Here is a 23459-nt window from a genome sequence, read left to right on the forward strand (position 1 = left end):
ATTGGATGTGAAAAAGTGGTAAACAACGTAAGTGCCAAAAAAATTCACACTTTTTTTCACGTTAAAGTGTCAAATGAGCAATGCTTTATAATGTGGTGTTTAGTAGAACTGTAAGTAGTTCAAAACGGCATGTAGAGAGATTGCTAGTCTGAACGCTCATTCATGCGGGCTGCACAAACAGTTTTTTGCAATTTCCCAACATTTTTGCTTTCAGCACTTAATTGCATTTTACCACTTTTATTCCTCAATTTTGGATCAATATGTTCATATTGGCATCGAAGTCGATTAATGTAAAGATTAATTCAGGAACAAAATTTGACTGCATGTGTAAGTAATCGAACCTGGGGCGAATGTCATTCAAATTCATCAATAAACTGCAGGTTCTGGACTGGTTAGTCCTTGTGTGCAGAAAATGACCATGGTGTAAAAAAAATAATTAAATTACAAATAAAAATAATAATTGAAAAATTATATAGTATCTGTTTATTCATAGGTCTATAAATTGTACAAAATATGTTTTTATACATACAAAGAGTGGGCAAAGAATTAAAAATACGTTTCTACATCAACCTAATTCAAGGTGTGCCACTGATGAAAACCCCAGCATTGCTCATATTCTGAGTCAACTGTGTATTTGTTCAATGTAATATTTTTTCTCTTTGTATTTTTTAATGAAGTTTTGTTTAACTTTCTGGGTTTTTATTATTTTTTTCTCTAAAATTAGGCTGATCTTGTTGAATTTTACTACCTGTGGAAAAAGTCACCTGGTGCTGTGACTTCACGTACTCATAGGAGGAATCGACGTCAAACTACACTGAGACGCATAAAGCCTAGTCCTCGACCCAACAGACCTGCATCAAATGATTACAGTAAGTTCTTTCTTTTTTTCATTGCTAAGTGCGTGTTGTTGATAAGTAAAAAGTAATGATGTAACTTGCAAATTAAATTGCATATATTATTCTATATAGGGTTCTAATAATGTTTTTCAAGCCATCCAGCTCATCTGTTGGGGAGCTTTGTAAATTTTCATGAATATAATATAATAATAATTTTTATTTAATAGTGGATGCCAGTTCAGGAAGTGGTGATGAGGGTGAAGACTCAGAAGATTCAGATTCAAGAGGTGGAGAGATAGCTGGCTATACGTGCCAGAATTGTTTTACTACAAGTATGTCATTTGTTAGTGCTCCTCCTTCATGGCTGAAAAGGCTGTTTTCTAATTCTATTATTTTCAATAATATCATGATGTTATAGATGCATTTCCAACACTAAAGCATAAATTAGCACAAATAATCAGAAATAGTATTAGCCATTATTCATTAGCATTAATGGCATTGACATGAATGTTGAATTACATAGTATAGATAATTAGATGCAGTTTGTCAAATTTTAACATCTCTAAGTGCTTCCTAGACATTGATATCATTTCAAGATATCAAAATTTCAAGTCTGGTCTAAACTGAATCCCATATTAAGAAAATGTCAATTTCTTCGAGAATAAAGCAGGATAACAATTTTTATTACTTCTGTAATCAGCATATGTGGTTATACTTTTTCCCCCTGTATGCGCCAAAAGATAGATTAGTATTTTCACTTGTGCTAACAAATGTGAAATTTTAGAAAAATCAAATTTTAAATTTCAAGTAGTTTATCTAATGCCTTCATCAAAATCAATAATTGTTTTTATAAAATCTTTCAAAGATTGGGAATGTAAAACAATTAGAGGAAAGGAAAAATAATTGCAGTTTTCTATTTTATTAAAACAAGTATTTTACTCATGCATTTTTATTTTTCTTACAGCTTCCAAAGATTGGCTCCCAGTGGGGAAAGATTTGGCTGTCACCTGCACAGAATGCAGACTTTATTACAAAAAACATGGAGAAATGCCTCCAGTGACAGACACTAAAGAAAGTTTGCCTTATTTATTTCAACCAGTCAAGGAAGAAGATGGTGTTAATGGCAAACATGTCATGAAAACAAGGCGAAGTAAAGAGGTATAAATTATTATTTATTGGTTTTCTTTAAATATTATTTCTAACATCAGTTGTACAAGTATTAAATAAAAATACCTTATTTTTAAATTGGCTTTTTCCCAGCGACAAAGTCCAAAAACAGTTATTGGAGAATCTGGAGCAAATACTCCCAAAGGTGGAAGGAAGTCTCCTGGTGCTGCTAGCAACTGTAGCACTAGCAGTACTGACAGGGGTGAGAAAAAGAAGGTAATGTATTTACTATTTTCTATCAAACTTCTTCCTATCATGGTGAACATCATATGGAAAATGCCAAATGTTTTACTGTTATAATTATAACTTATTATTTTGTTAATTTTAAGCTGAAAAATCCAAAATCAAGCTTAAATTTAACACTTCATAAGTTTTGCTGAAAATTCTTCTCAATAAATTCTAATAGAACAATATTAGAACAATGCGGGAAACTTATACGAAATAGGTTTATACCTGAGAAAATTCCAAATAGAAATTCAGTTGCACCAACCTCTGGTATAAAGTCTGATACAGGTCATTGGAACATTTTTTGCAGCCATTTGAAGTCTGATTTTGATAATCCTCATTCTAATTGCAAAGACTATATTGTGATGAGAAGAAAGTTTTTATTTATTAGAATTTTTTGGATTTGAAAAAAAAAATTGCTTTAAATTTGAATTTTGTATCCTTTACTATGAATTTGACGTCTTATTAGAATAGGAATTAGCTTGAAATTTATTTATATCGTATATTTGAATGATGAACTCCAATCATGTATAATATAGATTTAAGACTAACAATGAAATCAGATTACAGAAAAATTAGTTGTTTAAAGTGATCAAGAGCTATCAATCTTTTCCCTCCTCCAATCATTAGAAATTGCCACAGGAAAACTCTAAAGTCAAAAAGAAGATCAAGGAGGAAATCAAGACTGAAGAAGCAGAAGTGGATGATGATAAGTCTGCTGTTCTAAAGAAAAAGATTAATCGATCTGAAAGTCCTTCTGAGTCTGTTTGTACTGAAAGTAGTGCTTCAAATGAGGAAAATGTACCAGATGCAGATGGTATGAGTTCTCCTAGCTTAGGACCAAGTCCAGCTCTCAGTCCTAGTCCATGCCTTCCTCAAATAACTGTGAAAGAAGGTGAAACTGAAAGGTAGGTTTTTATGCACAAGTCAAAACTATATTTTGTTTATTTATTTGAGATTGTAATTCACTATGGTAAGAGGAAGGAAAAAAAATATGAAAAAAAAAATTCATTTTAAATAAAAGATCATGTTATCACACATGTTTTTAAAATAAATGCTGAGGAATTCTGAGTAAGACATGCAGTATAAAAGAAACAGGAAATTACTGACTCAAACCTGCCTTTGACAGTCCTGAAGACATGTTTTGTTTTTGGAGCTCAGAATGATCATCCGTGACAATTTTATTCTATATCTCGCAATACCTGGATCTGGAATAAACCAGATGCTTAACATTTGCAGATAACTTTAGTTACTGATGGTTTCTCAAAAAATAAAGTTGTGGAACAAATCAAAGGAATCTCCATTACCGTTGAGTCTGTAATAATGACTTCTTTCCATCAAAGAATTTGTTTGATGGTAATTGTTTATAAATAGTTAAGTTTATAATGTTTATAAAAAAATTTATAAATGTTTTTAAGAATAAGAAAATGTTTCAGAAGAGTAATTTTCAATGTAGATCAGATTAACTGAACTGTTAGTATTCCTGTAAAAATTTGTTTTAGAGACTACTGTATTTTTATGTACAAAAATCTAAAATTTTCAATTTGAAATACAACATTTTCATGATAAAAGTATTCAGGAGAAATTTAATCTTTTGTCTTGTGGTATTGCTCTATTTTGATACACACATATCAGGGTTGGGTTTTTGACATCAAAACAGGTTTAAACTGTCAAAAATTGTCGAAAACCTAAATGAATGCTTTTTGATAATGTTTTGAACACAATAGGCATATAACATGATGAAAAACTTTTTTATATATTACAATGTTTTATTTTTAAACATTAATTTATTACAATAATTAAAACAAAACATTAATTGTAATTTGCAATTTTGAATTTTTCAACAGAGTCTAGAACATATAAAATATAGTTTTGTGGTTCATTTTATATAAGCTACTGATTACCTGTGTTCAATTTTGCTAAGTGGAATAGAGCTTATTCAAAATATGTATGATAGGGACATCACAGAGTTAGGTTTTAGACTACAGAAACTATAAATCAGTATTAAAACAGTAAAAAACTTATTGTCAGTGTTGTCAAATAGTTTTTTTAACCTGATAGATATGCTAAATAAAAAAAAACCCTTACTTTTAACGTAGATTAAAGGGTTTTATATTCGGAATTATAATTACTGAGAATCTATTTTGATATTTTAAATTTTCTGATCTGCCCAAAATTTTATTCCGTGTAAAAATTCTCACACAGAATCTGTTGATACACTAAACTCATTTATTTTCATCTAAAAATTTCTTAGAGCTCAGGGTGTATAAATTCACAGAGTTTTAAAGAGTATTTTTAACCAAAGCAGAGCCTACAGGACTTGATACCCAAAGCATTTGTTTTGCGCATTTAAAATTAAATACAGCTTCAATTGGGAAAACTATTGCATTATAAATGCTAGTAAATATACCATATCATAGTGCAGAAGTAAAAATAACTAAGGATAACTAAGGTTTGACTAAGGATAAGTTACAGGAGTTTCTTAAGTTTCATGTACAAGCTAACATTGCCAAATTAAATGACATTTTAGTTCTACAATTTAGTATTTTGATCACCAGATATATTTCAATGTTATGCAGAATAAGACTATCTCAGTGATTATCTAGATAATTTAATAATAACAGAAATCATAACATTACATATATGATGTAATAAACTTTTTAAACACTTATGTGTTGTAAAAATAGTACAGCAGATGGTTTATATCAAAGCACATATATAAGCAGTTGAAGAAATTTCGGAAGGTCAAGAACCATCTTGAATCAAAGAATGCCAAATCATTCCATAGTTTTCCCTTCAGTGTTTATGCTATGTTTTATTCAAATTGTATATTTTATAAGAAAAAAACCATAAACCATATATATTTTGTCCACAATAATTCTGTAGAGAGTAGAAAATTATTTTAGAATCATGTTAAATATTTATTCTTTGTATAACATAGGCACTTTAAACATTACATGCAATTAACGTGTGAATTTCCAATGGGAATTTTTATATTGAAAAGCAATATTTGAGGTTTTTGACAAAGGTTTTTGATGTGACAGTTTAAACCGCTGTTTAAACCGTCAAAAACTGTCATGTGTCAAATACCTTCCAACCCTGACACACACACATATATATATATATATACTGTATAAAATTATATAAATCTGCATTTATATATATAAAAAATAATATTTATGCATAATTTTTTTCCCAAGTGTTGTTAGACCGGAAGAAGAAGAACCACCACCTGTATCAAGCATTCCATTCGAAAACAGTGAAGTGCAAGCACCAGTTACTGTTAAAGAGGAGTTCATTCCCCCTCCTTTGATTATGGAAAATGCAATACAAGTGAAACAGGAAGTTATGTCTACTGATGAAAAAGAATCTGTAGATTCGAGTGTTCCAATGGAAACAACTGCCATGGAGGAGCCAGTTCTACCCCCGATTGAGAAAGTCAAGGAAGAGATGCCTTCAGTTCCTAGAACTCCCTCTCCAGTTGCCGTTCCCCCAACTATGTATGAACCACCTCCAGCTACTCAGTATTTACCAGTGGTGTCTGAGGAACCTACTTCTGCTAGCACAGATAACCCTGTTAGCCCCTCACCAGGTCCGATTCCTCCTGAACAACCACCTGCAAAAGAAGAGAGTATGTTGCCATTGTCTCTTCAGTACCCTGGTCCTTTGCCACAGAGCATTAAAATGGAACCAGTTGACATGCAGGCTTCACCTCCTCCACCACCTTTACCTGTTCATGAAACGATAAGGCATGCATCTTATTCTCATACATCATCTACTGCCCATTTCTCTAACAATATCTCTATTGCAATGTCTAACAGCTCACTTGGTTCTACTGGGTCAATTTCTGCTTCATCTTCAATATCTGTGTCTTATCATGGCCACAGTAAAATGCCTTACCCAAATCATTCATCTTTGATAGCTTCTTCACAATCTTCTTTGTCTGCTTTCAACTATCGTCCCTTCTCGCCCCACTATCCATATTCTCCAGGACTTCCACCATTCCCCCATTTGCCCTCGCAACAGCAACATCAACAACAACAACAACAACAGATTTCTCAACAGACAAAAATGAAATACTCACCACCACATTCACCCGCACCTTCTCAGTCACCGCCACCTACATCATCCCCATATGGGACTGGGCTTCCAGTCCCTCCTTATGGCAGTTCTACCATGTCTCCTAAACCCCCATTACAAAGTGATGCGGCAAGTTCTTGCCCTGTACAGGTTTCACAGCACAATGCAGCATCAGTTATATCCCCTCCTGTTTCTACTCAGGCTACAGGTTCTTCCAGCCATACCCTTTCTACCTCAAATAAGCAATCTTCACACATTCAACCATTGTCTCAACATTCTGGGCCAAACCATGGCATGTCTCAAAAGCAACTTCCCCAGCCTGCTCATCAGAGCTCATATTATCCTCAGAGTGCTATTGGTAATCAGCCAGTATCACAAAGGATAATACCCGGTCATCATCCTATGCAGAGGATGCCACATATGATGCCTCCTTTACACGGACAAGGTCAAGTGCTTCCAACGCCAGCACAACATCTACCACCGACATCTTATGTGGCAAACTTGCCCCCTCAGCTCCCTTTCTCACAAAGCCAGTTGCATGGTCATCCAGATAGAAATCCAGATGCAGATAAATGTGTTGTTGTGCCTGAGCAGGTGAATTTGGAAGAAGAGGAAGAACAAGAGCCGCATTTTGTTTCACGAGGACCAAGTCCAGAACCAAGAGTTGATGACTCAGAATGCCATAGAAGTCAATCTGCTATGTGAGAGCTACTTTATATTATTTTAAGAATGTTCATTTTCTTCTCAATGCATGCTTTATGGTTAACATGATTCTTGTTCATTTACGACTAAAGTTCTCATATTTAAGAATATAATTTTATTTCAAAAACTTATCTTTGCTCTGATTTTGATTGGCATGAATTTGTATTTATTCATTGGTAATACAGTTGACTCTTGTGATAACGACCCCCCCATCGTTCCATTGAAAACAAACGTTATATTAGGTGGTTGTTATATTGAAAAGTGAACATTTCGGATATTTTTACACAAAAAGCATTTGGGACTTATCCTACCATTCATTGTAATGAAATGGTAATTATAACAAACATAAACTTTATTATGTGTTTAGCATTAGAAGGATGACATTTCGTTCTACCTAGAAAGACCAATACAGTCAAAATGACCGGAGATTGATTTTCATCAATCTTGATTTTTTTAAGTTTTTTGTGTTGAAATGTTGATATTAGCATAGGTAAGCAATAGAATATAAAAACCTTGCACATAGTGCGGCAATCAAGAGGTACGGGAGAGTATAATAGTGACTAATTTCAACAAGAGAAGGAAATTCATTTTTTCAGTTTTATTTTTTTCCTACGAATCGACCAAGCATTTCTTGAAGCTATATGCTACAGAAAACACACACTGGCAAATGAATGATATAAGCATAAAATGCTTTTGAGCCATCTGATCAACAATATACTTTGTTTTGTTGTAATATCTCTGCCTATTTTTTTCTTAAATTTATGATAGTTGGACAGTGTAATAGTTCAGCATTTTTAGGAAAAGTCATGAAATTGCAGCATTCTAAATGATCTGGTTCATCATGAAAATCGAACGAGAAGATCCAAAACAGTCACAATGACTGGCATGGTTTTTCTAGTGTTAAGTAAATGCCAACAAAAATATACAGCCAGAACTAATTTTAAAATGTGAATTTCTTATAAAGTATATATGCTACAGCCAATGCCTGAATTTCGAGCTTCAAGGTCTGTTTAAGAGTAAGGCGACAGACACATGGGAAAGTTTTCAAGCTGGATGTCAAACCTGTTTCCCAGAAGCTTCCATCCCCTGGCCACACAAGAGTATATCTCGCACGTAAACACAAGTTTTGTGACGTCACAGTGCCAGGCGATGTAGCCTGGGTATCTTTCGGTTTGATGGGTATCTTAATGGGTGAGCCAACGGGACCTCAGCCAGGGCCCTGAATGAAACATAGGGGCCTCCAAATTATTGGAAACTCTCAACTGGGGTTTTATTTTTCATAAAGTCTGAATTTTTAATTCTAGACTTATTTCTCTCATTTATTTTCAATTTTTTTCTAATTCTTTTATTCATTTTTACATCATTTTTACATTATTTTCACTGATTTTTGTAAAATTTTTACTGATTCTTACGTTGTTTTCATTTATTCTTGCAATATTTTTATTGATTATTATTATTTATCATTATCATTATTTTCATTAATTCTCACATTATCTTTAACTAAGAAAATGCTTTCACTTATTCTGGAATTATTTCTTTCTTTCATTAATTTCAAATTCTTGTAATTTCTAAATTTTCGTTTGGGGGTTCATACTCTTCTATAGATGTTTTTCAGTATTCTCTTGTATAAACGGCATCAGAGCCAGTACAGGGTGCAGCATTTTGTAGTACCGGTCTAAGTACCTATCCCCTATGATTAATTCAGAAACAAACCTCAAGATAAGTTGAGCGTACACAGGTCTAAAACATTTTCTATGTATTTACTGTGCATTCAGTAATAATGTTATAAATTTTTGAATAGACTTCCCAAAAATATATAGAATTATGGCTGGCTCAAGAGAGCCCCAAAAAATATCTGGGTCCCAGCCCAATCTGCCCATGTTGTTAGGCCCTCCTCACACGGGGAAACTAAAGTTCGGCAACTGATAAGAGAAACCGTCTCCCGAAGACCAGTACGTATATCGCTCTAGACGCCCTCACACGAGGAAATTAGCGTCTTGGCGACGAAATATCGAACGCGACTCAGTCACTTGGCGACTGGCATGCTAGTCGCCGCCAACTTTTGTTGAAGAAACTAGAGAAACCACCTCTAGCATTCCTTCATATTTTCATCATGCGAGTGAATTGAAAATCAATCCAGAGAGTACATATATAATAAATTATCAGTTGAGAAAGGATATAATGAAACTTTGACAGAATTTCAGCTCACAGGTAAATACACAATTTCTTTATTTAAATTGATATTATTTTGAAATTATAATGAAATCAGGGGCGTCGGAATTGTTTCGAAACTGTGGGTGCTCGTCTTTAGTTATATATGGGAAATTTTAATTTCTGAATCAATTCTGGGGTGCTTGGATCCATGCCACAAATTACCGTGGGTGCTTGAGCTTGCACCCCTGGCTCTGACGCCACTGAATGAAATGGTAAACCAGGACTGTCATTTCAACTTTTTTCGGGGGGCGGGGGCAAAGAACATATACTCACAGTATGTACGTATATGTACTATTTATAGTGTATTTTTGAAAGCCGGGGGGGGGGGAATAGCCCCCTGATCCCCCTAGATGACGGGTCTGTGGTAAACACATGGGCCCACCCGGCCACTCCCCCGCTGGGGCGATTTCAAAAGAAGATGGAGTGTCACAAAAATTATATTTGGTAAAAAATTTCAGGAATAACCAAATGAATTTGCCAAGTAGGATCTCAGAAAAAAAATACATGACTGGGAGCCCCATGTAAGGGGGCCTGGATAAGAACCTGCAGAAAATTTCGAAATACTGTCTACTTTTACATGTACCTAAACAAGCACGTGTTCCATAGGGATGGTCCCTGATTTTCCCCCTTGCTTGGAATGTCTGTAATCTAGGTCACGTACACGCACATCTGTGCGTGGGAGTATTCGGGGAAAATCATTCCCTGAAACATAAACAACCATTCATGTGTTGTTTGTCTCTAGTTTTGCCTATAGTTTATTTTTTGCCTCTGGGTACCAGTTTTCGTCGTTTCATCTCATGAAACTACTTAAAATTCTGCGTGACAATATTTTAACTAATAAACAATAAAAATATATTAAATCCAACATATATATAGGTACTGAAAGGCACATTTAAGAGGAAAAATAGACATTTTATTGAGAATTTTTTTTCCGAATGAAACATGAAATTATACCAAAGAATTATCTAATTTTTACCATTTTATTGTCATTTCAAAATGATATCAATTTAAATAATGAAATTTTGTATTTACCTGTGAGCTGAAATTCTGTAGCAATTTCACATATAATAGAAATTATTTTTCTTATTTCTTTGTTTCGATTTTTCCTAACCCGGTTAACAAGATAGTACTGGAAGATAAGAAGGAAAACTAATAGACTGTGCTGTTTTTACTCAGTTTCCCGGGCTTTGAATATTTTTTAGTAGCGCCGTGTGAGGGAGAACGGGCAACTCGACTCGTTCTAGTCAACTCAACTCTCAAGTTGAAGCAACTCGAGCTCGATTTTAGTTTCCCCGTGTGAGGAGGGCCTTAAGATGCCCTGAAACTAGTGACGCAGCAATAAATGGATTTTTAACCAGATTGTATGTGGATTTGTATGACCTAGAGCCCTATAATAAAGTAAGCCTTTACTAATGCATATTAAGGCATCTTACAAGATGACCTATCTCAAAATCCCCTGCAAACACGGTTTGGGTCAGGATTCATAAGTTAAGAACCCTTGCTTTATGCAAATATAAATGCAAAATCAGAAGCCACAATAGGCAAATTTCCCAACAAGGTGGGTGGAGAAATAGAGAAAAAATTAGAAAAATCAACAAAAAAATAATCCAAATTAATCCGTTCCTAAATAGCAAAGAAAGAAAATATCGAAGGGGGGAGAAAAAAGAGAAATAACCACAGCATTATTAAATTCTTCATGTGACCACGGCAAGTAGCGAAAAACGGAAAGAGTTGCATTTTTTTGCGTGTGACCTTGAAGACACACCTTTTGTCTGTAGGAATGCATGTTGAGTGTGACCGTTCCTATACAATCCTGTATTGTCCATTGCTCTGCAGATATTTCCCCTCCCGCTTCATGCCGTGTGTCTATAGCCTAATGGATGGATTCCAGAATCACCTCACTGCTGTTCTTGTTAAAGAAGGCAGTCCCTTCAAACCTCTTTATCAGTGTTGGGGGGAGGGGAGGTTAGGCCTCCCTCGTAGGGGGGGTCGAAGGCGTGATCGTATAAATTAAAATCGCACTAATTCATTGACACACAGACACATTTAAGGAGAGTCGAGAGAACGAAAGTTAGTTCTAACACATTATATTCTGACATATATATGTGACATGGCAATGGTTCCGTCATTATACCAGTGGTAAGGTCGATCTTGGTTAAGTCCAGATGAACTGTGTGGGCTCTTGGAAGACCATGGTGGAGGTGCCAAGTTTATTCGTGTAGGAGTCGAGTTCAGATTTCATGTCCATAAGCCAGGGAGGACGCCGCCATTGTTGTCTCCTCAGGTCTGGGAGCACAGTGATTCAGATAACCATCTTGTTTCTCAGGCTTGTAGATCCATTCGCATCCTCCAGCCCTTCAAACCAATATTCTTCATCCCAGAACGGATGACCTAACACATGGGACTGGAATTAATTCATGGTATTATTTTTTCTTTTCTTAGCACTTAACCCTTAAGCATGATTTTTAAGAGCAGAGGTGAAGCAGACTTCGCTCATTTGCAGCCGGAACCAGAAGACACAAGAAAAAACTAGCGTTGCCCCAAGACAACCCCACAAACAGGCTTTTCCCTTCTCTCCTCAGCGAGCTTGGCTTGTCTTGGCGAAGGTCCCTTGGCACCAACAGCCATTTGGCACTATGCTCTACAACATCAGTAATTGCCCACTATGTAATTTCAATATGCATCATTCAAATATTTTCATCACTCTTATTTGTTTTTAATTTCTTACTGCTGGGCCACCCTGTATTAGTGCAATTCATTGAGTGTAGCCTTCACCGCCTGTCAGTGATTGGGAAGACGCGATGGTTTATAGTGATTCGTTTTCTGTGCCCACGGATTCTTCCCAAAAGCAGCAGTCTAACTATATTTTATTTGTGATAGATTCGTTTCTGAGTTGATGATATCACATGGAGTTAATCCAATACAGCTACTATATATATGTAGCCATAAAAAAATGTATGTACCACCTACCGGAACTGTTCCACATCAGCAAATCAAACTTTGGCCAGGGATCTCCAGCTTCACAAATTTGCCAGTCAATGCCAGAAAAAAACACTAGTTTCTGAAAATCAGACTTTGGCCTATTCGTAAACTGACTGGACTTTAGACTTTCATATGAGCTAATCAATTGATTATTAAAATTAAGTGTAATTAATAAAATTACTTATGAATTAAGTGTGTTTTGAAATGAAAATTTATTTTTGTAGTTATTTTAGTGATTATGTAGTTCTTTGTATGAAAAATGTTATGTATCTGAAGTTTTTAAAGTTTATTTAAATATTTATATTTTTTTATGACTCTGAATTATCAGATTTTTGAGACATTGGAACCGTGGAGAATGCAGCTCTTGTGCCAGGACTGATCTTACTTTCAAGCCTGTACCAGACTCCAAGCTTGCTAGGAAAAGGGAAGAAAGAGCTCGCAAAGCTGCAGAGCGTGAACGAGAAGAATCAAAAGCGGTACAGCTTTTTTTTCATTGATTTGCTTTGAATGATTGTGCTAATTACTAAATTCACAAAAGGTTTTTCAATTTTAATTACTTTAATTACCTTTTTCAATTACCTTATCAATCAATGAAATTTTAATTTTTTTCCATTGGCGATCTTCTAACGCTTCATTAAAATGGAAAAGCATGTTTTCCAATAGAATTTTTTCATCCATCTGGTTCTTATACAAGACATAATCAAAATATGTTAACTATCAAAATGTCTCCTGCACAATTAATTAAAGCTACTGTGACAGCACATGCGTAGGAACATTTTTTATAACACTTTTTCAGGGCTCCCACTCGTCCTACTTTTTGGTAAAATGTCCTACTTTTGTCCTACTTTCTAGTTTTTGTCCTACTTTTCCTACTTTTTTACCAAATCCTATCGACAAAATTTGTGTAATTGATTTCAATTGAGCAGGAAATCATTGATATATTGCCAAATATTACAAATGTTTGAGAATGCAATTAATGATTCTGCCAAAGCAGAAATTTTATCATTTTTAAGGTTATTTATGGAGAGGGGACCATTTGGTTGATTAATTTTTCATTTGCCTTAGTTTGAGGGTTCAACAAGTATAGTAGTCATTAAAAACTTCTGTCTGGATGGAAAAATAATTTTGTATTTATTACTTCATGGTCTTGGACATTAATTAACATTCACCATTCAAAATTATGGTGCATATAGGTGAAATAACAGTTTGCATTTCAAAGAAGTTGGATACGTAGGCCTATTCTAGGTTTCGTGATTCTGATGCTCCCAAAAGTCTTCTCTCAGTTGTCTTCTGTATTTTTAAGGCAGGAAGAGGCATAAACAATATTTACAATGCTCAGCAAAGAGCTAGAAATGGAAGTGCTTCATTTGTCAAAAATGATTACACTGGCATATTGAACAGTAAAATGTGAACAAATTCCTTTAAAAAATAATGGACAATGCAGTAAAACTATCTGGTTCACCTTGCCTTATTTACATCAGATCTTGTAATCTACACATTTTGAAAGTGGTCTCGAAGGAGCGTCATTCTTAAAAAACATACGTTTTCAAAATTTGCTGTGCATTGTCGAAGAGAGTTGACAAGCTCTGCACTTTGGAAGACTCCAAAAAAGAATGTAATATATATGAGGAGAGACAGCAAAGAATTATCTGTGGTTGCTAGTGCACTGTTTTGGCCGAAAATTGGTTTTTTAACCAAGCCATTTGTCATTTTGCTTTGGCTTGAGTCAATCTTATAGGAAGCTGAAATAGTGCTTTGAAAAAAAAAAGTTAATTTACACACACAAAATTAATTTTTTTTTTTTTGCAAAAAGAATTTTTTTTAGGGATTTTTTTTCCATTATGCTATGATTATGTTGTCTAAGGGGGTTACCCTCCCCCATCCTACTTTTCAGTTCTGCGTTTTCCTACTTTTTCTCATTTTTTGAGTGGGAGCCCTGCTTTTTTGTCAAATTCCTAACGGAATGTTTCAAGTATAGATATTGTGTTATGAGATACTTACACTTGTATTCAAGAAGTGCTGCTACCATTTTGGAGGGGAGAAATCTGCAAATGAATTTTTTGAATTTGGTGTATCTGTTTGTGCCAGGGTTGTTTGGTTTAAACCTTGGTTTTTTTCGAAAGATCAAATAAAAGTTGCCTAAATATCATTTTTTTTCCTTGAAAAATATCATATTGGTTCATTATTAGCCAAAATGTTTCATTTTTACCACATTTTATATCCTTGGGGTACATTCTGATGGTATATCTTTAAATGACATAAGATTTTATAAGTGGTTTTTTTCAAAAAGTCTCATAAAAGTGGCCAGACTATATATATATTTTTCATATGAAGTATCTTAGTCATTTAAAGTTATATATAAAAGCCAAAATTTCTCATTCTTACAACATTTTCTAACCTTTGACTACATTCCGATGCTCTATCTTTAGCAAATTCATGTAGTAGTAACAGATTTATGAAAAATAATCAGCTATATACAGGGTGATTATAGTTTAAGTTTTGATTCTAAAACTATACAATAAGTACTGGTCAGAATGACTTTAAAATTTGCATAGATACTCCTGAAGCAGTGGAAGTGTCTTTCGCAAAAGAAAAAAGTGCAAAATATGCATGTAGATGATGCTGTACTTGGCCAGCAGTATAATCTATTTTGTGCAACCACATCATTTCGGCACTTCCACAGCATCAGTGTGTGGATAGAACTTCTATCAAGATGCACATTGCAATACCAGCAAAGCAGCTGCTGAAGACCCATTTCGACAGGATGCCTTAACCCTTGCAACTTCTGGCTGTGGGGGGGTACCTCAAAATGTTATAAACAGTGGTCAGATTGCAAACTTTGGTGAATTGCAATCTCCAGCACATTCCCTATATGTTAGAAGTTCCAACGGGGGGTTAAACCAAACAACGTTTGATTTAATAAAGCTGAATTGCAAGCACATCCACATTATGACCATGGCATACTCCGATTCTGTTGTTGAACAAGAATTTTTGTGCTTTCAACCTTATAGCCAGAACACACGTCGGACAACATATTTAACATTTCTTAAGTAAGTTGTAGTTATTTGTTCAATTACTTCGCTTTTTGTGATGTTTCCATGAATTATGAAATTGTGAAATGCTATAAATAAGGTATCATTCTGCCATGATTGGCTATCATTTCCATTCTGCGAGCAAATTGCCCACATGTTGGATGATGTGATTAATTTTACTTTTTTAAGTATTTTTTCCCCTTTATCAAATAAAATTGCATTTTTTCAGGAATATTCATGTCAATTTTCAAGTCATTCTGACAATCGTTCTTTTTTTACAGTGTTTTGAAATCAGAACCTTAGTTATAATCACCCTGTATATCGTAGATCATTGCTAATTAATCTGAATTATTTATGCTTCATTAAATACATTATATTCACCTAATTTTTATTACTTTTGCAAAATAGCTTCCTAATTAAGTATACTGAAAGTAACTGGAGAAAAACCTTTATATATTATATGATTAATAATAACAAAAGAATTTTCAAACACAGTAATCCATTGAGTTAAGCAAAAAGTAATTAAATTGCAAAAGTTGGTTTTTGTTAAAAATGTAATAAATATTTATTGATTAATTAGCATGGCAATAGTGTTAATTACATTAATAAACATTTTATTTTAGTTAATTATTGGAAGTTTGAATGATTTTTTCAGAAATTTCATTGTTTTTAATGTTAATACTATTTAAAACAAAAAACTGGTTTAAACCAAAAACCCCTGGTTTTTTGGTTTTTTTTTACCAGCCCTGGTTTGTGCACAGTGATAAGACTTTTTAAAAATAAGAAATTTGTATTTTGCCCCTTTAAAAAAATAATTACTGTCAGCAGACCACCACCACCATATAAAGATTAAACCTGAGCTTTAGTGATGTATCCTGATTGTGACATCACACATCAGCTATACAAAGCTATCAAAACTTTCATTTTATTTGATGGATTTTTTTCATTTCTTTATCATGCTGCTAGAACAAAGATTTATAATTTTTTTACATTCGCTGCACCCTTGAAAATTTATACAATGCAATTTGCAGCACCCTTATAAAGGTAAATCTACAAGTGTTTTCCTTAAGCAATTTCAGGGTTTGTACGGGTCAGGGAAAATGGTCCATTTTTGTTTTAAAACCTGGAAATTTCTGACAACCTGGAAAATTGTCATGATTCTCGTCTGATCGGGAAAAAAAGATCGATCAAAAAATAATAATAAAGAGAGAGAAAAAACTCTGTCGGGATAAAAAAAAGAATTCAGATAACATCGTAAATATTGATAATCCATTAAATATCACAATATATCGCAAAAAACTATAGAGGAGGAACGAGGATTTCATAAGTCCACTTGGAAAAGCGTATTGCTACGACCTTATCGTAACTCTTTCTAATGCTTCCAGAAACATCATAACTACGCATTGTAGAAAGCCATGGGTACAAAGCTCAGTTGCGATAATTTCATAAGTTGACTTCAGTTAGGAACATCGGTTGATGCACGTGTATATTTTGATTTCCACGTGGGTATTTTTATTTGAAAACAATGAGTTATAAGAAAACTTGTGTGGGCTGATAAAAACCTGAATCTTCAATAGGCTGATTGGATCGAAGCAGTCAAAAATTACCCATGTAAAGCATGGTGGCAGCTTTGTGGCAAAACTCGCAACATGGGCAGATAAGTTATCCAGAACCATGCCAAGTATGTGAAATCAGAGGAGTTCAAGGAACAACCGCTGATTGCTAAACTTCTCGTTTCTAGCGCTTACGCGAGTGCAAGCCTACTGTATTGTGTTCCATTTTTCTTCTATATCAGGCGCATTTGAAAAGCATAAATGCAGTGTAAAAAAAATCTACAATTATGATATTGTAATTAAAATTATTAGTTTTATAATTAATATAAATAATTTTCTAATATAATTAATTTTTTTAATTTTTACTAATTTACATAAATTTTTTGATTTAAAAAACTTGGAATTTTTTGAAAATTTGACTGGAAAACCTGGAAAAGTAAGGGAAATTTTTTTACAAAAATGAGTATGTACCCTGAATTTGCTGAGCTTTCATATAATGTGATTGGAACGACAAGTTGTAATGATTTGAGAGACAAGCAACAAAAAATTGTGCTCTTGAGGATCGGTTTTTTATGAGTACATCAAAGAGACTAGCATCGTGCCTCCAAAATATTGTTTGATCCTGTGCGATCTGTATGATACTGTTGCTGTGTGGTCAAACCCAGTTTTTTGCTTGAGTGGGAACAGAAGTAAAGTAAAACTGGTGCATATTTATTTATTCTTTCACCCCCCCCCCCCCTTCAGTTCTCCCCGACAACAAAGCAAGCATAGCCTGTACCAGGGGTGTCCAACTCAATTGGATCTTTTGCCATTTGCTGCAAAATCATCTCCTAAGTGAGCCACTAATTGTTAAAAATTAATAATCAAAAATTCTGTTAATGAGTAATAAAAATATGCTGAGTAATTATAGAAATTTTGTTAACTAGAATTAGAAATTTCTTACTTGGTAACTGAAAATGTGTTTATCAGCAATTAAATCATTAAATACAAAACAACAAATAAACAAGTACAAGTTACAAGTAATGCAATTACAACAATTAATTACTTGAAAAACATTTTAAAGAAACTCCAATTGGGATTGAAGGGAAGTAAAAAAATTATAAATGAAGTATAAAATTAATTAATCAATTAACCTTTTTCGTTAAATGAGAAGAGAATTTAAATCAGTTATTCCCAACGTGGGCATTAACGCCCCCTGGGGGGGATGGAATGTTCCAGGGGGGCGGTAGAAGCTACGGGTTTAACATACAATCCTATGGGTTAGATTTCGTTGGGGGGCGATGAGAGGAAAAAATTTCTGAAGAAGGGGGCGATGGGACAAAAAAGGTTGGGAAACTATGATTTAAATCATGAAAATGAGGAAATAATGAAAAATTATTAAAAAATTTGAACAGTTCATATCAGAAAGAAATTTCAATTGCATACGAGAAAATTATTTGGTACAGAATGAATACAAACACCTCATGGATGTTATAACAATGAATACTAATTTCTGGACTAAATCTACAAAAAAATATCCTAAGAAAAATTAGAAACAATGGATAACTAAAGAAATACTTGACAGAATAAACCACAAGGAAAAATTACGCAAAAAACACAAAAAAATCCACACATTTAATCTTATATGAAAATGCGTACAATTATAACAAAAATTTGAAATATACATAACAAAGGTAAAACAAGAATACTTCCAGGGGAGCTTACGAAAACACTAAAAGATTACAATGGCAACGTATTAGAAAAAATGTATTAAATAAAGATAAAAAAGATTTTAGCAGTTTTTCAAAATGCAACAGGACTTGCAGATAAATTTAATCATGAATTTATCACAAGAAATATAAATAATGATGAGGGAAATGCAGATTTTTGTACTCGTATAGAACAAGAAGGCCTTTCAGGCACCTGTATAAATTCCATGCTCTACCTTGAAACTGAGTCATATACAGACACATTGTGGAAGATATTAAAGAAAATAAAGGTAGTGATTATGATCAAAATACGCCGAAAATGATGAAAATAATTTCCTACTACCACGTAGATGTGTTAAAGGATTTAGTGTGGATTCCTTAATAACAAATAGAGTATTTTATTCTGAACTAAAAAATTACCTCATATATCCTATTTATATAAAACAGGAGATTCCAATGATACAAATAACTATAGACCTATCTCGATTCTTCAAAGTTTTCACAAATTTTAGAAAAACATGAAATACCAACTGATCAATTTCCTAAATCATCAAAAATTCTTTGCAACCAATCAATATGGCTTCCAAAAAAACAAAAATACAGAAATGGCAATTATAAAATTAATGGGCTTGATAAATAATGGAATAAATAAAAATGAATATTTGATATAATAGTATTTTTGGATCTAAAACGAGCATTTGACTATGTGATCTAAATATCCTAATAGAGAAACTTTATTCAGCCGGTGTAAGAGGAAATATATTAGAATGGTTTAAATCTTTACTACAATAGACAACAAGCTGTCGTAATAGAGAAAGAAATTAGCGAATTTCAGGAAGTAAAGAAAGGAGTCCCACAGGGGTCAGTGTTGGGGCTGATACTGTTTTTAATTTACATAAATGAACTAAGTAAATTAAATCTCAATGGTAGCATTATAGCTTTTCCAGATGACACAGTTTTATATGTTGAGGATACAGAAATAGACAGTCTGATAAAAAAAACAGAAAAAGATCTACCAAAAATAAATCACTGGCTAGTTAAAAATAAATACACAAAAAAAACTACATTCATGTGCACGAAAACAAGAAATATAAATGGCAGTGCAGAAATCCACATAAAGTTGTATACCCGCTGCGAATCTCAAAGTATATTAGAATGTGATTGTGAAGAAATAAGTATAGTGTCTAATTATGAATACTTAGGAATAGTTATATGAGATAACTTAAAATGGAATATACATGGTGAAAAGATGATTAAAAAACTCAGAATGTATTCAGGAGTCCTTTATAAACTTTACATAGTTGATAATAACTTTTTTTAAAAGCTATCTTCTATGCGTAGGTTTATTCAAATATAAATTATATGGAATATGTGTCTGGGGAGGAGCATATTATGAAAACATATGGAATTTATAAACAATCTTTATAATAAATTAAGAGAATTAATAAATGTTCCAATAGATAACAAAAAATACAGTGCCACATATTGACACTGTGACAGAACAACATGTACGAAATTTTTAAATTCATCAGAAATGAAGAATGGTTAGTAAAAAAATAAAATAGAACCTTGAGTAGATATAGAAATATTTATCAAAAACATTATTTCAAAAATGTTTTTGTTACATCTCTCAAAAAATAATGAACTTTATCTACACTAATAATCACACAAATAGTAATAGAAATACAGAATATAATATCTTTAATATGATCAAAAACACATATTAATGCAGTGATTTGAAATCAATTATTATCCATTGCATGATAATGGGTACCATAATGGGTTTAAAAGAAAGACGACTCAAATGTTTTTTTCCCCTGCAGCCTGTATTGAGTACAGAATGTGTGGTGGCGCTGCGATCGCTAGAACAAAAAATGGCGTCTCAGGAAGAGATGGTGTTTTGCATCTTGCAGTATGCGAAATCGGAATCTCATTTTGATCTAATGTGCATTTCATAGACGATTTGGAAAAGATAGTCCGACTGACAAAAGCATTCGAAAGTGGTATCACCAATTTGAAGAAACAGGCTGTCTTTGTAAAGGTAAAACCACAGGGAGGCCACGTGTTAGTAGCGAGAATGTAAAAAAAGGTAAGAGTGGCATTTTTATGCAACCCAAAGAAATCAACTAACGAAGCGAGTTATGAACTGGAACTGCTGCAAATAACGGTTTGGTGCATTTTCAGAAAATTATTGCAAATGAAACCTCTTACAGATTGCAGATGACTCCAGCTTTACTTCCTAGAGACAAGGACCAACGAATGGAGTTTTGCCTGAACATGCAGTACAAATGTAAAGATGAGAATTGTTTTTTTCCCCACCTCGTATTCAGGGAACCGAAAACCCTCACTGTATGGTGGAGCATGAATGAGATTCTGCTAAACTGAATGTGTTGTGTGCAATTTAGGAGACAAAAATTGTATGGGCCATTCTTTTCGTGGAAAAGACAGTGGATGGCAACATATATCTTGATCTGTTACAGATCTGGCTTTTCCCGCAATTGCAGGAAGACTCAAATAATTTTGTCTTTCAGCATTATGGTGCGCCTCCACACTAGAAGCTGGAAGTGCATGAATCCTTCAACAATGTGATTCCTAATCTTTGGATTGGCCGTGCCGGAAAGAACAGCAAACTGATGTTTTGTTGGCCCCCAGGTCACCAGACATTACCCCATGTGACTTTTTCTTGTGGGACTTTGTGAAAGACAAAGTGTACATGCCACCACTGCCATGCAACTTGGAGGACCTACAAACATGCATATGCAATGCTCTGAACTTATTAACACTAGATATGCTGAAACGAGTGTGGAAAGAAATGGATTATTGCCTGGATGCTGTCCACGACTCGAGGAAGTCATATCACACACTTATAATGTCATAAAGTAAAAATATTTGAGTCGTCTTTCCTTTTAAACCCGTTCTGGTTCGTATCTGTTTCAAAATGAATTTATTAGTCTTTTAAAATACCGTACATTATTTTTAATAACCCTGCACATCTAATACATAAAAGCTCTGTTGCTGAAAGAAAAAAAAATCATATAGGCCTGCTGGAAGGACCTTACCATCCCTTGGGGCTACATAGTGCGTGTAATATATGTGTGTATTTTGTGTTGTTGTCTTTGTGTAATTTATGTTTGTATTTGTATCTTGTAATTTATTGTTTACTTTAATTCAAAAAAAATAATAAAATTTACCTACCAAGATTTTTTATCTTTTTTTATCAACTGTTGCCACATAGAAAGATTATTAAGAATATTCTCTCCTATATATGGCTTTTGCGCAAATATAATTTATACTTAAAACTTTCCCATGCATGAAAAATATATGTTGTTAGCTGTCCTTTCCCTTGAAGTTCGGTATTTAAGTGACTGTCTCGAATATCCTGCAATATCAATTAAGAATGTTAAAATACCACACCTCAACCTCAATCTTATCGTTAAGAAATTAAATCTCTCTATCTTTCATTTCAAGGAACAGTTTTACCTTGTTTGAAAGTGTTTTTCTGTGGATTTTATGACAAGACAACCAACAAATTTTTTCCTACTTTTTAATAAAAATTCTTTTTGTTTATATGTTTTACTTTAAAAGGAAAACAAATATGTTTTGATCTTGTTGGGAACATCAAAGGCCACCACTAATTCCATGCAGCCCCCGAGCTGCCAGTTTCACACCCTTGGCCTATATAGAATTTTAGCTTTTGTGTCATCTTTAAACATTAAATAGATAGAATATGGGTTTTTAATATTTTAAATATTCATATTCCACATTATACTAGCACAGGAATTTTATTGATTGTTGACATTTCCAGAGACTTGGATCAACGCCTGACAACAAGCCTGGCTCTAGTTCACAAGGAGATGGTCACCACCTCAGTCCATTTGATAGGCACATGGCTAGGGGTGGACCAGATACGCCGGCTCTGAGACAGTTAGGTGAATATGCCAGACCACATGCTGCATCATTTGCTCCGGGTTATGCACGGCCGCCTGGAACTGTAGCTGCTGGCAACATACCACTGGGTGTACTACCTCATGGCATTGATCCAATCTTACATTACCAGTTATCTTCTGGGATGTATGGCGCAGCTGCACGAGAAAGGTAAATAATACTTTTAATTAATTTGTGTTATTTATGTTTGCTTAATTGAATTTCCCAATTCAATTAAGCAAATAATGCAAACAAGATAATATTTTATCTATTTATGTAATTACTCCCTAGTCCAACAATTTGTTGGACTAGCTTGGTAAACGTCATCTATTTATCTATGAAAGAATTTTTTACGTAATGATGATAATACTATAAAGGTATTTCTTGCTTCCAGATATACTTTGGAGATGGAAATGGAACGGGAAAAAAGGGAAAGAGATCTCCATGACAAGCTGAAAGCTGAATATGAAATGAAATCTCGTCTTCCACCAGGAGCTTATGACCCTCACTGGATTGAATTGCAAAGGCGTTATGGTGCATTGCAAGCAGGACCATCTGTAGGACTATCACCTGGGCACCCTGGTGTTGCTCATGGTCCCTTTGGTTTATACTCACCCGCTGAGCGTGAGAGAATGGGTATTCCCCAAAATGTTCCCGTAAGTGAGGCTGCCACCATGGAGAGGATAAATGCAGAAAGAGTTCATTCTGAAAGACTTATGTTGAGTACAGATCCTCTTCTGCGTTTACAAATGGCTGGTTTGGCTCCAGAGCTTCATACGCATGCACATACTCATGCACATGCCCACACACACCTACATTTACATCCTCATGATGCTGTCTCAGCAGCAGCGGCTGCTGCTGCTGCGATGGGTGTTCCACCACATTCTTTGAATGAGCCTCCTGTTCATCCTTCATCCAGTTCTCACCCATTGCTTCCTCCTACTGGGTATGCTTCAGGTGGTCCTAGGCCAAGCATTGTGCCACGAACTGAACTCTTGCATCCAGCTGCAGGCATGTTGAGACCACCATATGATGATCAATTGGCTCATCAGGTCA

General features: G+C 34.2%; 1 protein-coding gene across 2 annotated transcripts in view; it reads left to right on the top strand.

The window, feature by feature from the left end:
• The window catches only part of Gug (arginine-glutamic acid dipeptide repeats grunge), a 44972-nt gene that overhangs the window by 6938 nt on the left and 14575 nt on the right, over positions 1-23459 (top strand). For both annotated transcript variants that reach the window (XM_089231358.1, XM_089231359.1), the window contains exons 6-14: positions 725-869; positions 1064-1168; positions 1801-1994; positions 2097-2219; positions 2859-3136; positions 5429-7009; positions 12535-12682; positions 22285-22574; positions 22798-23455. In XM_089231358.1, the coding sequence (XP_089087484.1) occupies positions 725-869; positions 1064-1168; positions 1801-1994; positions 2097-2219; positions 2859-3136; positions 5429-7009; positions 12535-12682; positions 22285-22574; positions 22798-23455 (3522 nt within the window). The remainder of the gene's footprint in view (positions 1-724; positions 870-1063; positions 1169-1800; positions 1995-2096; positions 2220-2858; positions 3137-5428; positions 7010-12534; positions 12683-22284; positions 22575-22797; positions 23456-23459) is intronic.

Source organism: Pholcus phalangioides, unplaced genomic scaffold, assembly GCF_987345545.1.
Source record: "Pholcus phalangioides strain wild (caught in Gottingen) unplaced genomic scaffold, Ppha-v1.0 ptg000004l_1, whole genome shotgun sequence".
Classification (NCBI taxonomy): domain Eukaryota; kingdom Metazoa; phylum Arthropoda; class Arachnida; order Araneae; family Pholcidae; genus Pholcus; species Pholcus phalangioides.